The sequence below is a fragment of the Nymphalis io genome, chromosome 11, assembly GCF_905147045.1.
Source record: "Nymphalis io chromosome 11, ilAglIoxx1.1, whole genome shotgun sequence".
Lineage (NCBI taxonomy): Eukaryota > Metazoa > Arthropoda > Insecta > Lepidoptera > Nymphalidae > Nymphalis > Nymphalis io.
In genome coordinates, this window is record NC_065898.1 from 6,992,100 (window position 1) to 7,010,987 (window position 18,888).

At 37.5% G+C, this 18,888-nt stretch overlaps 1 protein-coding gene across 5 annotated transcripts in view; it reads right to left on the reverse strand.

The window, feature by feature from the left end:
• The window catches only part of LOC126771551 (protein split ends), a 98,698-nt gene that overhangs the window by 16,476 nt on the left and 63,334 nt on the right, over positions 1-18,888 (reverse strand). For 2 of the 5 annotated variants that reach the window (XM_050491464.1, XM_050491460.1), the window contains exons 3-10: positions 9,442-9,570; positions 3,739-3,994; positions 3,113-3,439; positions 1,885-2,175; positions 1,321-1,521; positions 930-1,048; positions 737-859; positions 122-260 (exon numbers count right to left, since the gene is read on the reverse strand). In XM_050491464.1, coding sequence (XP_050347421.1) covers positions 122-260; positions 737-859; positions 930-1,048; positions 1,321-1,521; positions 1,885-2,175; positions 3,113-3,439; positions 3,739-3,994; positions 9,442-9,570 — 1,585 coding nt within the window. Of the gene's footprint in view, positions 1-121; positions 261-736; positions 860-929; positions 1,049-1,320; positions 1,522-1,884; positions 2,176-3,112; positions 3,440-3,738; positions 3,995-9,384; positions 9,571-18,888 lie in introns of all 5 variants that reach the window. The other 3 variants (XM_050491462.1, XM_050491459.1, XM_050491463.1) reach the window with 2 other exon arrangements.

Sequence of the window (18,888 nt, forward strand, 5' to 3'; positions counted from 1 at the left end):
TAGTTAAAAATATAACACCACGTTCTTTCATAATGTTACCAACAGTTTGAGTAATAATATTTTTTCTAACATCAATTAAATATACATATATTTTACTATTAAAAGTAAGTTGTTGACGGACCTTGGAGAGTTTTCTTTCCTCCGGACTAGAGTCACGTCGATGTTTGTGTCCACGGTGTGGCGATACAACAACTGATTGAAGTCTATCTTCATATGTTGCTTCATCTGTTTGTGGACTTGAACCTAATTCGTCATATACCCTAAAATAACAAAATTATAATACAGTAAACCCAAGTATAGTCAAAAAGGAAAAACAATTTATAAAAATAATTAAATCTTTATCTAATATTCAAAAGTTAAAACAAACTCGTGTCGTGTAAACCGAATAAGAGAATAAGATTGAACAATGAACAAAATGAATATATAATATAATGGTCTGTTATAAAATACTTGATATAAATTTTAATAAGGACATATTTTTACTTTAGATCAAAATATATGGTATATTTTACTCCGTAAATTGTTATTATCACTATATTAATTACATAACGAAAATATTTAAACAATCTCAAACTTTTTTTACTTTTTAGTATAGATTTACGATTAAAAATTTTTTGAGATTTTAAATATTTTAAACGATACGGATGATTAAATTATTACTAATGTCAAACATATATTATGACTGGCAAATTTTGTTATATTTGATTATAATCTTTTCTATATATATATTTTATACCTGTATCTTCGATCAGCAGCAAAATCAGCAGGATCGTAATGATCATGCGCATTATAACGGGGTGTTCTTGAGGATGAACGGCCGAAGCTTGGAGCTCGAGATCGCGGAGCGCCTGCCTCGAATCTTTAAACAGTACCATTCATAACCATATTGCTTATATACAATTTGTGAATACAAAAAAACATTAACAAACCGTATCGACTCGTGCCTCGTAGCCGGCAAAAACCGACCAGGAATATCGCTGACTACTCTTTCCGTACCCGCCAATGCCGCAGATCCGCCATGTTTTTCTAATTGTTCATAAAAAGCTTCCTGAAATAAGAAAAAAAATTATCAATACGCATTTTTTCGTAGTATCGTCTAAAATATTTGGACATATTCCATTGCAATCTTTAATAACTAAAACATCGTCTATTATAAAATTTACTAAAGGTTGGTACAAGTCTTACAACGTTCTTAGCACTCCGGTCAATGTTATTCGAAGATTACATTGGTACATCAGTCGTTTATTTATAAATTTAGCGTTCTTATATATCTGATTCCTAACTCTTAGTCTCATTCTACAATAGATCTATGTAAGTGACCTGGCACTCTCTGGAGGCGTAGTCGACGCAGAGGCGCGGATGGTCGGGCTCGGCGGCGGAGAGCTGCGCGGCCACGCGGCGCAGCTCGCGCACGGCGCCGCCCGCCGCCGCCGCCTGCTCGAAGTGCACGAGCGCCGCGCCCGCCGCGCGGTCCACGCACACCGACGTGGCCGCGCCGCACCGCGACACCGCGCCCAGCACCTGCGACCATTACGGACCTTCGGTCTCAGCTCGCCCGAGCGCTGGGCCCAGCGCTGAACCGAAACGCTTTTCACGGCACTATTATAATGACGCGCGTTCGATAGTGACAAGGCCGCGGAGGTCTGCATTTGTATATAGAATATTACTCTCTAAGCACGATGCTTCAATGAGACAGCGCCGTATAGAGGAAAACCACTTATCTACCCTTAGTGGAGAATTTAACCTAATCATTGAATAGATAAATCAAATATCTGATAATTTCCTGCTTTTCGAAGTCTGCAAACGAACAACATTCAAACTTCCTTGTTTGCTTCTAAGCTTGAAGACTTAAAAAGCTTCTGGCTGAATAAAGATATTATTTACCTGTTTTTCCGTGTGCTCCGTGAGACCGTCGACCCAAACGCAGGTAGTGGCAACTGGTTTCCCGAAACCTAGCTTGACCCGTGAGCTGCCGACGTACTCGCCATCCATAGCCCGGATCGCTTCCACTACGCTGGAGATGGACGCGTACTGACAAAACGCGTAGCCCGCTCCGCCGCCACTTCCCTTCTTTATATCGATTTCTATTATACGTCCAAAGTGTTTGAACTTATCTCTTAATTGTTGCTGCGTTACATCTTTTTCTAAGTTTCCGATAAATAACGTCCTTGTTGCCTGTGGAAAAAACTAAATTATAATTTAACTACTAATATTGTTGGGAGTGTTTATATATCAAAGAGCACTTAAAGTTTTAGTTCCGCTTCTTACTCTGTCTGAACGTGACGACGTGATGTGATAGCCTCTAACCATTGAACTATGAGTGTGTGGGAGTAATTTTCACCTATAGTCTATTCCAATGGAAATGGGAAAGAAGGCAAATCAACAATTTTGCCCTTGAATTGACATGACTGAGTTAGACTAGTAAGTAGAAAATTATTGAATGAATACAAAATTTTTAAAGTATGGAATGAAATATTTTATTGGTTTTAAACGTAATTTTATATTAATCTTAATTGATATATATGATAGGATTGCAGGTAAAATAAAAAAAAAATGTAAATACAAAATCCGCTTCAATCACACTCCGTTAAACAAAGCCAAGTCGCAATAATAAACTAGATAATTCCGAATAATCACCCCCATGCACATGATACGAAAGATCAGAGACGAATTGTCTTACTCTTGTATTATTTTCAAAACTATAAATTGAGTGTTGCTATTCATAAAACTCCTATATTTTACCTATTTAATTCTACAATTTGTCCGAAAACTATTTATTTTTTTAAATTATATAAATTCATTCGTTCTCCATTCGTGTAGCGAAAGCATTGGAAAATGGCGTCTCGCATGTCGGCAAAGCTTTTTTTCCGGTAATTTAGAAGTAAAATCAAAGTGGAATTAAGTAGTTAAGTGGAATATTGCTGTATTACAAATGAAGATATATTAATCAAGAACTGTTTGTAGTGCATAATATAGCGGAGTTATCAGCATATCACTCGTAATATTTAAATTTACGGTTTGTTTTTTAATTCGGTAATGAAAATGTATTTATTTATTTTTATTGCGTATTTAAATACTTTGAAACAAAATTAAATATTAAAAATGTACCCACCTTCGGATGGTATTCATCAATATCAGTCTCATAAGGTTTCGCCGACTCCGCATCATCGTCGCAACTTTGGTGAGGTGCCACTGAGATCTTGCAACCAAAAAAAAGCTTATCTTGAGACACTTCTAGTGCCTTTTCTACGTCGGACGGCTTTTTAAAACGGACAACCGCATAGCGATCAGCATTCTGACCGACCACTTTAACCCACACCACTTTTCCATGTTTTTTGTATTCATGATAAAGACCATCTTTAAGCGAGCTATCGGTCGATCTAGTCGGCAAATTTCGTACACATATCGCAAGAGGTCTTCCGTTCGCCGTTGATGGCCACTGTAATGTAAATAAAACCACTAGTAAATTAAATTTGATGAATTTTCAAAGATGAGTATTTTTGATAATATTATTTTCCAATGATGGGTTAGTATACACTGAATATAACCGAGCATATTATTTAATCTATAAGTATCCCACTCACCAGATGCATTTCATTGTTTTCAATTTTCAATACACATCTTGCGAATGTAGTGAAAAATTGATGTTTTCATACAAATTTCCGTAATAGGTAAGGATTGTTCTTTTATGATTTTCTTTTTCCTCAATTATATATAATAAAGTTTATGTTAATTAACCTGATGCGGATGCGGCGGAGGCGTTCGCCTCGCAGTGTGGTGCTGCAGGTGGTGGTGCGTGGCCGGCGTGGACGCGCGAGACGTATCGCTGGGCTCGGGCGAGCTGGACTCGGAGCGCGACGAGCCGGAACCCGAGAGCCGGCGCCGCCGCTCCGTGCCGCCGCCGGGCGTACTGGGCGTGCTCTCTCCGCCCGCGGCGCCCGCAGCGCCCGTCCCGCCGGCCGCGGTCGCGTACCATCGGTGATGAGGTGTCGTCCTGCAAACATAAATCACACAAAATTTGACGTTTTTTTATTACAATCATTTATTTAACTTTTGAGACCTGTTAGTATAAATGTGTAGGTCTAGTCTTGCAACTAAATTTCAAACAAATTCCAGTACTAAGTTTTATTCGTTTTGGTACCAGTAAGTAAGTAAATATTTAGGTTAAATAAAAGCTTGTTTTAAAATGTACGTATTGTTTTCAATACATACTGCCTCGTTGGTCTAATGGCTGGATGTAAGGCTGCAGACCCGGAGGTCCTGGGTTCAATTCCCAGGTCGGGCCAATATAAGTTATTGGGTTTTTCTGTCAGAAAATTCTCAGTAGCAGCCCGGAGTCTGGAAGTTGGAAGTGTGTGCCTCGGAAAGGACATAAAGCAGTTCGTCCTGCGCCTGAACTCTTTCCGGTCGTGTCGGATTGCCATCCCATCGGATTATGAGAGTTAGGGAATAGCGAGTGCATTTGTGTTTGTTCAGACACTTGTGCACTATAATATTTCCTACATAGTTGGCTAATATCTCTTGAGATTGTCCGCCGTGGCCGAAATCGGTCTGGAAGATATTATTATTATTATTATTGTTTTCAAATTAAAACCAAAAAGTCGACAATCCCCGACCAGGCAACACCCAATCGTACCCCAAAAGTACAACAAATTAAATCTTATTTAAGTAGCTGTTAATATTAATTATTGAACTGAATCAATGAAAAAATATATATTATATCTTCTTTCACTGACACTATTGTCACTGTTAATGGAGCTGCTTTTTACGCTTACTCTAAGAGGGTACTTGACTATTTATCAAAAAAAGAATAGTAGTTGAATATGATCAACTGCATTTACTACTTCAACATACAGCGTAACATTAACATTCCTTAATTTTGCAGAATAAATATCGGGGTTATGCCAAAAAATGCATTTATCCAAGTTAAACCCTTACATATTTCAGGCCATTTAAAAAAAAAAATGTTGTTATTAATCAAATAATATAATCATCAAATCAAAAAAAAAAAATCAACAGCCAATCGTTGTCCACTGCTGAACATAGGCCTCTCCCAAGGTGCGCCAAAGCTCCCTGTCCTCCGCCTTCCGCATCCAGTTGGTGCCCGCCACCTTCTTAAGGTCGTCGGTCCACCTGGCTGGAGGGCGCCCTACGCTGCGCTTGCCGATTCGCGGTCTCCACTCTAGGACTCGTCTGCTCCAACGGCCATCGGTCCTACGACATACGTGACCAGTCCACTGCCACTTCAGCCTGCTAATTTTGCAAGCTATGTCGGTGACTCCGGTTCTTTTCCGGATAATCTCATTTCTGATCTTATCCTTCAAAGATACTCCGAGCATAGCTCGCTCCATAGCACGCTGAGCGACTTTGAATTTGTGGACTAGTCCCGCAGTTAGTGTCCACGTTTCGGCACCGTATGTCATGGCAGGTAAGACGCATTGGTTGAAGACTTTCGTCTTCAAACATTGCGGTATAGACGACTTGAGGACTTGACGAAGGTTGCCAAATGCTGCCCATCCCAAGCGAATTCTTCGATCGGCTTCCTTCTCGAAGTTGTTCCTACCGACTTGTATTATTTGTCCTAGGTAGGTATATTCACTAACAACTTCGAGAGGTTTCCCCTCGACGTATATCGGTCCCGGCACGACATGCCTATTGAACATGACCTTGGTCTTGTCCAAGTTCATACCGAGACCGACACACCGGGAAGACTCACCTAGGCTACGCAGCATTTCGGTGAGTTGTTCCAGCGACTCTGCTATGATGACGATATCGTCGGCAAATCGAAGGTGTGAGATGTACTCGCCGTTTACATTGACTCCATACCTAGTCCAATCCAGCGTTTTGAAAACGTCTTCCAACGCGTTGGTGAACAGTTTCGGGGATATTACATCCCCCTGTCTCACCCCTCTGCGCAGTTGGATCGCCTTCGTCTTACAGTCCTGGATGTGGACAGTCATTGTAGCGGCGTTGTACAGACATCTCAGTACCTCGATATATCTCCAATCGATATGACATCTCTGCAATGAGTCGAGCACTGCCCAGGTTTCGATGGAGTCGAAGGCTTTCTCGTAGTCCACAAATGCCATACACAGCGGCTGATTGTACTCTTCGGTCTTCTGCACAATCTGCCGAACAGTATGGATGTGGTCCACGGTGCTGTAGCCTGATCGAAAGCCGGCTTGCTCTGGGGGCTGGAACTCGTCAAGTCGTCTGGCGAGACGGTTCGTGACGACTCTTGAGAACAGCTTATACACGTGACTCAGGAGGGAGATTGGTCTGTAGTTTTTCAAGAGGGTTTTATCACCTTTCTTGAAAAACAGTACCACCTCACTCCCGCTCCACGTTTCCGGGGTCTTGCCATGTTGGATGACGGAATTAAAGAGGCTTGCTAGCTCTTTCAGGACCGGAGTCCCGCCTGCCTTAAGCAACTCTGTTGTGATTCCGTCATCTCCCGGAGCTTTGTTGTTTTTAAGCTGTTCTAGAGCCGCCCTAATCTCTTCTTGGTCAACGACCGGGAGCTCCTCGGAGTAATGGCGCATAAGAGGGGCGCGCTGGTCATCAATACTGATTCCCAGGGGTTTATCCGATCTTGAAGAGAACAACTGCCCATAAAACCTCTCTACTTCTCCGATAATCTCAGGCCTAGAGGTAACGACCCCACCATTTTCAGTTTTAAGTTTTGTCAGACGCGGCCTCCCAAACTTGCGAGCGAACACTTTCGATCCCCGATTTTGCTCAATCGAAGCCTTGATGGCACGGGTATTGGAGCGTCGGAGATCGCGTCGCGTCAGCGTTTTTATTGTTCGGTTTAAGGCCTTATCTGACAAAAACGATGGTAGTTCTCGTCGTTTTCTCATGAGCTCGAGTGTCTCAGCAGAGAGTTTTGGTGCGTTGTCTCTTCTCTGTGGCGGAAAACACTTGCGGGATGTGTTTTGCAGTATTTTGACCAGCGTGTCGGTTCTCTCATCAATGCTGCTTATGGTTTCCAACGCGGTGAATTGATTTTGAAGTTCCATTTGGAACTTTTCGGAGCCTTGAGCAGCTTGGAGCATGGTAGGTCGGAGAGTAGACCTCATCATCATATAATCATAATCTTTCAAAATCAATTAGCAAATGTCACTTCTACATTAAATAGATTTTGATTTACAACGGCGCCGCGTATGTCTCTACTGTGTTTCAGACGTCACGAATAGACAGAGTGATTCACAAAGAATCATTTACGTATAAATATTATGTGCAAATTAGTTATGGTAAGATCATATTTGTCTATTAAGTGTGAAAAGTGTGAGAGAGAGCTTCAATGGTGTGGTCTGCTTAAATGATATACTAATATGAAACGATGTACATTTTAATTGTCTGTAAATTTACTTCGTGCTACCAGACTATGCCGGGGAGATCTCTAGTCTAGAATAAATAAATACAAATATACAAAAATAAATAGATAGTAACCGCGTAAAGCATGGACCTATTTAAGATACGTTACCTCATTCGCGGTGATTGTTTTCAGGTCACGTGACTTAAATAATTATAATATAAAACTATCTCGGTTCATTTAAATCAAATGAAATCGACATATTTATTCAAATCGAGTTTTAAACGTACTTTGGTGGTGCTAAAGCGTTAACGCCGCTTATAAGAAATCTTTAAAAGAAAACACCAGAAATATTTTTTACGATAGTCGAGTACTATAGACTGGTATATTAGACTATTTCTATTTCGGTTTGAAGGAAATTTAATTTCTCATAACTTATAAATGTTAACTAAATTCAAGATATATTATTTGTTGATGATATGGTATATATATATATAATATAATACATGATTAAATTACATAAGGTATATTTTTATCGCTAGGATTATTTTAGATATATTATCTTTTTATATGGATATCTTTATATCTATTTATATGCGCGCATGTATCACTTATTGTAGTTATATTGTACTGTCATCATAGATAATATTTTTTATTGCCAGAAGAAAGTACGGCCATTATTAATTTAGTTTTAGTCTTGAATTACTGATGTTTTTACATAATAGCATTCTGTCGTTCTGTCGTATTTTCGTCTGATTGTTTTGAGTTTTTTTTCATTAATTTCAATATTATGGTGATCATATTAAATACGTTGATGTTTTAGGTTGCAATTATTGACTCGTTAGATATTTCCTCTATTCATTGTAAGTTATTATACTTATATTTTAGTTTTGAATTTTATAGATTATTAGGTTTTACTTTCTTCTTCTTCTTCAGGTTTGAAGGCTTACAGTCAGCTTTGAATACTCCTTCTTGTTCTTTGCGAGGCGAAAGAGTTTAGCAGCACTCGCGATTCTCGTCCATTCTTGGATGTTGCAAAGCCAAGACTTTTTTCTGCGACCAACAGCTCTGCTTCCAGCAACTTTTCCCATCCAGCCAACCAGGTTAGCCGTCTTTGGGTTAATGGCCAGAGTCGTATACCAAATCAAAGAATTTAACCAGGAAGTCAATATTTTCTTCTTCAATAAGTTTAACTACCTCTATTTGAACATTATCCGGTCCGGTTGATTTTCCCGTTTTAGCTTTTTTAAGAGCGTTTGTGACTTCATTTTTCAGGATATAATATCCCTCATTTGAGTCACAATTTACCGCTCTGCTTCGAAAATCGTCGGCAAACATTGATGAGATGTATTGTTCCCATAAGCGTTTTTTCCTGATATATTATTTTCATCAGTAAGTTGGTGAGTGGTCTTTTTGTGCCCTACCACACTTGCACTGATACCAAGCTTCTCTCGCATAACGAACTTCTCGCCGAATTTTCTTATCAATTCTTAATTAGTTTTTACTTTAAAGCTTACATATTCCTTAGTTTGTACGGTTTAATAAAGTTTGCATTAAATTGTTTACTTTACCCCTTATTTATAGTTTAATTAGATTAGAAGGGTTGTAATTTTTTTCCATTACTTGCTGCTGCTTTACCATGTAAATCTGTAGCATGTTCACGTGTAAATCATGCCAAAAATATCGCTGCGTGACAAATGGAAATACTACAACTAATATAGTATATGAATTACAATAATTCAGTATTTATCTTTAATTACTAGAATGATAATAATCGCACTAATATCATTAATACGAAACAGTTAACAGCTAAAATAACATATTTTGTCCTTTTTACCCCGTTTAACTTTATCTTCGATTAAAGCGCGAACAAATCCGCGGGCCAAGCGTTAGTTTTAAATAAACTTAAAAGTATTCAATTTTTTTTATTAGTTAACCCAACTCACCAAAGCACTTTTGCAAATTTTACAAGCGAAATTAGCATGTACCTTCTAGCTCAAAAAGATTCGCAATGACCCATCGCCATGCTCGTATATGATGATATATGATCACGTTTTTTTATATTAAACCTTTCAACATTTGAAGGGGGCGTAGCATATGGTGCTGTGGAGCTGTTCCTCTGGTACCTGCCGTATGCCGCAGGGGTGTTACCGCGGCGGCAGAACTCGGTTGCGCTGTCGTTGGTGCCTCGCCACGTAGCCGGTGCCGCAGCCGACGCAGCCATCGCACACGCGTTACCCGCACTCTCCTCCCCTCTGAAACAATACAATAATTATGATAATGACGTCGTATCAATCGTAATTATTATTTGTTCAATTATATTACCTAAGGCTTTTTTCAATTGAAAGTTGTCTAAAACGTGTATCTTATTAATGCAGAATAAACATAATTTCAATCAAGGTGAATTTGTTAAATACGTTATGTATGTACCCCAAAAACAATAGTATAACATAAGTAACGAGCATAAACTTAGAACTTCTATTACTCGATTACACAGGCTTAGTAACTCTTTTGTGGGACAATAGATAAGCTTTTACAACATAACCCAAGATTTTTTCACTCGTTAAAATCATCTTTTATATCATATACCCGCTACAGTTGAGGATTTTCTCAAAGGAGATCTCGATAAGTGTTTCTTTATTGTGTACTTTTGATAGGTGTCTTATCTTATTAAGGTATACATTTTCTATGTTAAATTACCTTTACGACTAATTTTACTACAAGATTTAAAAAAAAAAACAAAGTTTCTGGTTCCAGGTGATATCGGCAACCTTCGTATGTTCAACAGTGCCACGCACTCTCCCCCTTCTTATAGTTATAAATTCTATTCAGAAATATACTAGGTATATATTGCTTGACATTGAAGTCTTTTTAATACTAATCTTAAAACGTTAATGTTCGTCGATGACCTTTGTACTGAAAGATTAGCTAGTTATTGTTGAATGCGCTGCGTTATGCTGGTACGTAAATATGAATGGTATGATATCTAATTTAAAAAAAAACCTTGGGAAGGTAAAAAAAAATACTACAAAATAAACTCTTTTGACCACAGTTGGTTGCACTGGCGACAAAATTATTCTTTACTTACAACCTCGTTGCATATGAAGTAAAAACATTTTTCCATTGTAACCAGTACAGTAGCCATCACAATTGCCTTGGCAGCCGATGGAGCCAAACAAGGTTATATTTTAAAGCGATTTTGACTATGGAAACTACAGGAACTAACTAACGATTTTAAGAAATTAATATTAGGAATATATGAATCACAATAAAAGTGTCGATAAAACTTCGATCCATTACGGATCACTACGCTAAGGACATCGGAGAGTTAAATCGCCCCCGCCAAAATAATAGGTACAGTAACTAAATTGCTTAATAACGGATGATAATAAAACGACATGCGACAAGCGGTGCCGTTTGGACCTAAGGTCAGTTTGACGGCACGTGTAGCGATTCCGCGCACTGAAGGCATATCCTTCATTATTCCTGTTCGAGGTACAGTCCAGTTTCGTAAATGTGTACTAATTACGAAGAGACTATCAAAATTACTTCGGCATTTCCCATAATATGCTTGTTTTTGTATTTTTTTTCTTTTAGATACCCTATGTATTTTCCTGCACCCCCAACATAGTGTATGCAAAATATCATGATAACCGGTTGAGTAGTTAAAACGTGAAGGCGTTAACAAACAAAAGAAATAAACAAACTCACTCTCGAAATTATAATATTAATAAGAAAATCGAAAGAAGTTTAGCGATTTCCAGGTCAAAGAATACACGTTGGATAATACGAAACAGGTACTATAAATATAAAATCATATATCATATCAAACTAACTCTTGTGATGTTGCCAAGTGAATATTGTCTGTTTTCTAAGTTTTATTTAAGGAAAACAATAACATTTACTTGGACTAGACTACTATCAACATCACAGCGATTACTCTGATGCTAAAATCCTAGTATAAATAGCAAAGACTACAAGAAACTACGAATTCTTCCTACCTAAGCTTAGATTATAAAACAAAAGGCAAATTGAGCGCGCGAAACATTATGGTACGGCAACAAAAGCTAACATATAAACTCCCTGCAGAACGAAACGACTCGTATTTTTGTTAATACGTCAAAAGTGTTGCAACTTTAATTCTGAGTTATGTACTAAAAAAGGATGACGGAATATCGTTTCATATGTAAGTTTAGGACTTATTAGAAATTAATTTCAAATATTTATTTGTTACCGATGACTTGGAACACAAACCCTAAACGTAATTCGCTTGGTGTTGTCAGCTTACATTAAATGTTCTTCTTAAGAAGATTAATTTAAATAAGAACAAAACACGTATAAAAAATTATAAACGAAAAGAACTATGTCTCGAAAATCGAACCAAAGCCAGATGTATAGACACCAAAAGGCCACCACCAATATTTTAAGAAGTTGGTTCAAATAAAGACTTTAAAAAAAAACAATCTTTTTTTTTGTACAGAATATATTAGCTTATTTTATATTCTATATCAGTTAATTTGTTTTCCATTATTCTATATATTATTTATATTTAGAAATTCAAAATACAATCTTATTTTTCTATATATTGATAGCTTAAAAGTTTATTATAAAATCACAACAACAATCTGACAAAATTATTAGATTTATATAAGAAAATACTATCGTGCACGTGGGGAATAGCTTTTATATTCTTTATCAGTTAATTTGTTTTCCTTAATTCTATATATTGTTTATATTTAGCAATTCAAAAATAATCTTTTATTTTTCCATAAATATAGCATTCATATAGCTTAAGTTTATTATAAAATTCGACAATCAGACAAAATTATAAGATTTGTATAAAAATTACTATCGTGTACGTAGGGAATAGGAATATTTGTAAACAACACGTCGCTTTCATTGCAAAAATGCTAAGATTTTACCATCTATACAATACGTAGGTGCACAAGAATTTACTTTCTTAAATATTGATACGTTTAAAAGACCTTTTTTCAAAAATGATCAAACCAGAAGTGAATTAGTTAGGAATAATGTGCATTATACTCAAACGACAAGGGAATGCTTTATTATATAAAAAAAAAACAAAACATATTAGTTCTCAAGAACAAAACCACACAATTCAAAGTGTCACCAAAAACCTTTATTCCAATATCATGAGGAGTATAAGTAAAAAAAACCTTAAGCTGCACATATAAAATTGAATGAGATGTGAAGGTGACGGTTTAACGGGACGAATGAAACAAATTGACATACTACGCCGGCCCTAAGTTAATTAAGAGCACGAACAGGAATTAACGATAAAAAATATAAAATAAGTTACAGAAAATACAATTACCTATAAAAAAATCTGTATTTTTTACCGTGTCTCTCATCTTTGGAGAGATGATGTATATATATATATATATATACATCATATATATCATGATGTATATATATATATATATATATACTTACTTGAATCATATATATAATTATATATATTATAATTGTTATCATATATATATATATATATATATATATATATATATATATATATATATATATAGTTGCGGCTAACGCCCATTCGCGCACCCAAGAGTTTTTATAATATTCCAAAAAGAAACAACCAGGACATTCTTGCTACCCCGCTTTTAATGCTATCTTTCCTAGAAAATGGCTAAGAAAAGATATAACAACCAGGAAGTCACAAAAAATAAGTTAATATATTTCGGTATCGATATGGTGCGTCTAATCTTCTATATTTCATACAGTAACGGCATGTTAATGTCCCACTGCTGGGCTAAGGCCTCCTCTCCCTTTTTGACGAGAAGGTTTAGAGCTTATTCCACCACGCTGCTCCAATGCTGGTTGGTAGAATACACATGTGACATAATTTCAATGAAATTAGACACATGCAGGTTTCCTTACGAAGTTTTCCTTCACTGTCAAGCACGAAATGAATTATAATCACAAATTAAGTACATGAAAATTCAGTAGTGCTTGTCCGGGGGGTTTGAACCCACGAGCGGTTAAGATTCATGCGTTCTAACCACTAGGCCATCTCGGCTTCCATATATATCGGCATTTTTCATACATAATCAATCTAATTCAGATGTTTGATGTAAACCAGAGTTCTTCATAGGCTTCATAAATATAAGGATACTAGGATATATTCTTAGTCATTCTGTTACTTCACAACAATCATGAAATAATTTTCTTTGTCTTGGTAACAATTTAAATAAATAAAATAAAAGATGTCAATTAATGACGATGTAAACAATGCTCTCTCTCTGGACTTTCTCTCGTTTTGGTGGTTAAACACTTTCTTTTGAAAAGGAAAATAATAAAATAAATTAAAATTTGTCCCCAAACGTAAAAATTTACATTAAATGGGGAAGTATTAGATCTTAAATCAACAGTTTTTCCTAAAATGAAGGCTGAGTGCTGCACCCTCGATTACAAAAAAATACTGCCTGAAAAGGATACGCCTTGTCTGAGGCCCAAAAACCTAGAGGTAAATCTACCGCAGGGCTTTTCTAGGTACGTAAATGCAATACTGCTAGCTTTAGACAATTTCAGCTTTAAGCTGCCACTTTCTAATATAAATCTGTATTGACATATCGACCACTGTCTTAGTTGTACTCTTAAAGTTGGGACATATTTAGGTAAGCCAGAGACTAGGTCAAGTGACACTTTTATACCAAAAAAAGCATGCAACCTTGAATATAAATACTTGATTTCTGTGTTAAAAAATAAATTAACAGATAATAAATACTGACCAAAAAACATTAGTATTGTTGGTCTTGGGACCGTTTATCAAAACTAACGTTCTTCAACTTTAGGCATTTTCACACCTACTTGTGTGCGTTTACTTTTACATTCGCCAGAGTATAGTCAATAAAACATCTTGGTTATATCAATTTAATTTAATATGATATTAATGAAAACTAGTTTTAGAATATAGTTTTACAGAGCTAGGCTAGGGAAAAGTTAAATAAAAAGACGGAGCGTGGTTACAATGATAGATATATTCTTTTTATTTAGAGTGGCATTAAAGAGGTTTAGCGTCAATAAGTTCGGACTACGTCCATATTTTCAATATCCTCCATTCAACGTAGGCCCATGCCAATTAGGAACAGATGATACTTTATTCGGCTTCGCCAGGTCAGGCAGTCAGCGATCATCGAAGAGGTAGAAAAGTACTCGATGCATTTAACCTTGTCACGAATGTAATTGTGACGAACATCGATGTGTTTGCTTCTAGCATGATAAGCAGAATCACAGTACATTGCATTTATCCACTCTTGGGTATTTTCACTATCTAAGGCTTCCTTTACAGTCGTTGGGTCATGCATCAAAGCACTATTCTTTGACACATTTTGACACAGGTAGCCTTTTCCTATTCTATCTGGGTCTCAGGTTTCGAGTGGTAGCGAGTGGTGGACTCAGGTTGTCATTAGAAACATAATCTTCATCATCAATATCATCTTCACTAATTGGTAAACTATCATTTCCCTTCACTGTGCTAATACTTTCATATGAGCTTGCTTCATTGTCAACAGTTTCATTTATGGAGTATAAATGAAACTGTTGACAGTGAAGCTGTTTTCTTTTTCATTAATAGAACTATTTATTGGCATCAGTGCAAAATTCTTCTTAATATTTTCTTCTAAAAATACAATTCTAACTATTTTTCCTTCTTTTTTATCAAATAATCTATATCCTTTCGATTCTGGGCAATATCCAACAAATATAAGCTCTTTGATTTACAATCCCACTTTGACCACTTCTCTTTAGGGATATGCATTTTGGCTGGACAGCCAAAGATTCTCGTGTGTTGTAAATTAGGCTTCACACCTGTCCACATTTCTTCAGGGGTCTTATAATTTATAGATTTGGTTGGTGAGCAATTTATTACATAAGCAGCAGTAGAAAATAATAATAATAATAGCCTCTGCCCAAACATTCTTTGGCAGTTTGGCATCAATAAGCATACGTAGCGTACGTAGCATTCGATACGTAGCCTACGAGAGTTCGATTCATTCGCTCGCTCATTCCATTTTGCCTTGGAAATTAAGGTATAGTAAATTGACGTTTGATACCAGATTCTTGACAAAATTTATCAAATGCTTTATTGACATACTCTTTACCATTATCACTTCGTAATATTTTTATCTGGCACCACCAAGAGACTTCGTCTATCGGACCGCATACATTTGAATGCATTAACTCTAGAAGACCGGAAGACCTTGTGCCAACATGTTTGAACGGTTGCCTAGTTTGTTTTCCCTGTAGGCAAGTATTGCATGTCACATTCTTCTCTTTATTCGTTTTTAAATCTATTCCTTCTGCAGCCTCATTAAGTTTCTGTAGACTCTGGTAGTTAAGATGACCCATTCTTTGATGCCACAGGTGATCTGAATATAGCAATGCAAAAGTCTCATCATTATTAATCACGTATAAGCTGTTTTGTATATATCCTGTCATAATTAGTTTTGAGTTTTGATAAATTCTGCAATAATTCTCATCAAATTTTACATTATAATTATTTTTAGTTATTTGATATATTGATAGCAAGTTTACAGCCAAGTCTGGTAGATACAAAACATTTTTCACCTGTACAGTGCCAATCAACCTGTTGCTCTCACAATCATAGCTTTGTATATTTACTTTACCACTGCCCTTCACAGGTAACCTTTTATTATCAGCCACCGTTATGTTATTTATTGAAGCAGGTCCAAAATCATAATGCAAGTTTTTATTGTTAGTCATGTGCATCGAAGCTTCCTGAGTCTAAGTACCAACAGCATTTTTCCTGTGGAGGAGAAGTAGGAAAAGCAGCCACAAAACCAGAAGTTCCATCAAACTTACCATCCGTTTTGTTATATTTAGCATTTTGACTTGAGCCTTTGTTTATGCGACAAAATTTACTAATATGATCATACCTATTGCACTTAAAGCATCTGAGGCCTTTCCTGAAAGTTTGTTAGCCTTTGCGTCACTTTCATTTTTAATAACTTTGTTTCAACTAAATCTGTACTTATGTTCACACCTGAGCATTCTATAGCCATATTTATTGGTTTGTATGATTCTGGTAGCCCTGCGAGAAGGAGCGTACTCAGCCACTCATCATCAACATGAAAACCAATGTTCCTGAGCTTGTGTGCACAAGTTACCTTATTTTCATAATTTTCTACATTTCCACAGCTTGATTGATATACACGCAGTAAACCTACGTTCCTTGTTAATCCGGAGTCATCAAAAGCTTTGCGTAGGTTATTCCATACCTATTTAGAAGTTTTCGCTTCTTGAATGTGAATATAGTTGATAGGATCTATCAATAATATAATTTTCGTCCTAGCTTTTGTGTCGTCGCTTTTAGTGAAGGCGGTCTCTTCATCGTATTCCACGCATTTACAAAGGTCCTCGTGTTCCAGATAAGACTTTACAGCAAATCTTCATGTGGCATAATTTTAACCGGCCTTTTAATTTTACTATGTAGATAAAGTTGCCGTTTGAAGTCATTGCGTGATCAACAATAATTATTTTACTGAAAAAGTACTTAAAGATGGAGCGTAGTTACAATGACAGATATATTCTTTTCATTTAGAGAGAGTGACACTAAAGAGGTTTAGCGTCAATAAGTTCGGACTACGTTCATATTTTCAATAAATATAGTTTTTTTTTTTCGTTTCTGTGAGCACCGTGTCCAGCGGCGCACTTCACTCGTGGCAGGAGGGTGATAACTCCCGCCTCGCTATCCGGTGCAGGTATTTACCGAAACAGCTATGTCCGGAGAACGAATGAATTTATATAATTTAAAAAAAAATTGTTTTCTCACAAAAATTAGATTTTTTAAAATAGACATTTGTTTCTTTATTTGTATATAATATGTTGTATGAAATATTTGTTAAAAAAAAATTAAAAAAGTTACCTAAACAAGACTAAGAAAAAAAACTCAAGAACTTCCTCCAGACTTATATCAAGCCACTAGACCAACGAGGCAGTCAAATATTAGATTTAATATGTATATGGCCTAACTTTATACACTGAAATCTTATAAAATGTCAAGTATTTAAGCTCTCGCAATAGTTATCGAGTACCTTCTATGTTGATCATAGAAATACAAATTGAACTATAGTGCACCCTGGATACAACAAAACTGAAGGTAATTAGAAAATCTTCGTTATACCAAGTAATTTGTTACAATGGTTTGGAACAAATTAGTAGTATTGTAGGTGATAACAAAAATCGTACTTAAATGTGAAGAGTAAACTAAACTCTATGATTCGTTATGACAAGGTAAAAAAACGTGTTTACAAACTTAATGATTTATTATTTTTCTCGCCATTGTAACTGTCAAACTAACAACAGTGACAAACAGAAGAACATCACTTGACATCAAACAACAATGGATGTCTTACGAAAAATTTAACGTGTCTAAAACCTTTCGAGATATGAATTATTTAGAAATTGAGCGTGAATGATTGATTGTCATATATACACACGTTATGTAAAGTATAACTTGACAAAAGAAACTTGAGCGTATGGGCCACCTGATGGTAAGTGGTCACCAAACGCCCTTAGACATTGGCATTGTAAGAAATGTCAACCATCGCTTATAGCCAATGCGCCACCAACCTTGGGAACTAAGATTTTATGTCCCTTGTGCCTGTAATTACACTGGCTCACTCACCCTTCAAACCGGAACACAACAATATCAAGTATTGCTGTTTTGCGGTAGAATATCTGATGAGTGGGTGGTACCTACCCAGACGGGCTTGCACAAAGCCCTACCACCAGTAAAATTTTTCTCCCCAGTCTTCTTTGGCGGAGCAGGTTTGCAGCGGCGTCCTCTTCCCGCTCCCGCTCCGCGGCCTCCTTCTGCGACATTACATTTTCACAGAAGGAGACCATTTCCGACCAACACTCATCGCTTCCGAGCATCGCGTTGATGATGCTCGGCAAGGAGAGGTCTCCGCCGACAACTGCCGCCAAAGAAAGCCTCTGGGGCCCCACGCGGCACACTCCGTCAGGGTGTGTTGCGCCGTGTCGGTTGGCGTACCACACTCGTGGCAGGAAGGTGACATTTCCCGCCGTGCTATCTTGTGCAGGTACTTACCGAAGCAGCCGTGTCCGGTAAGTACCTGCGTTAACCTAAACGAGAGCGTGCCTCGTTTTCTTTTGAGCCAGCGATTTAAGTGGGAACGTACCGCCTCCACTGTCGCCAGGCCCGCTGTGGGGGACCTCAGATCTTCCTCCCATCGGGCTATCAGGGCTTGCTGGGCTAGAGCCCTTATCCGCCCAACATCCGCCGACCCAGGACGGTCGCCGCGGTCTCTCGCCTCGGCGCGGAAGCGGTACACCTCTGCGAGCACCTCCGCCTGGAGTTCCCAGGGCGGATCGCCCGCGAGGAGCGTCGCCGCTGTCCAAGACACCGTACGATACCCTCTTATCGCTCTTACCGCTATGACCCTCTGCGGCCTTCGCAGGAGGGCCCGGTTGTGAGCAGTGAGCGCATCGACCCATATCGGGGCACCGTACAGTGCCATCGACCTCACTACGCCAGCATAGAGGCGTCGACATAGCGATCC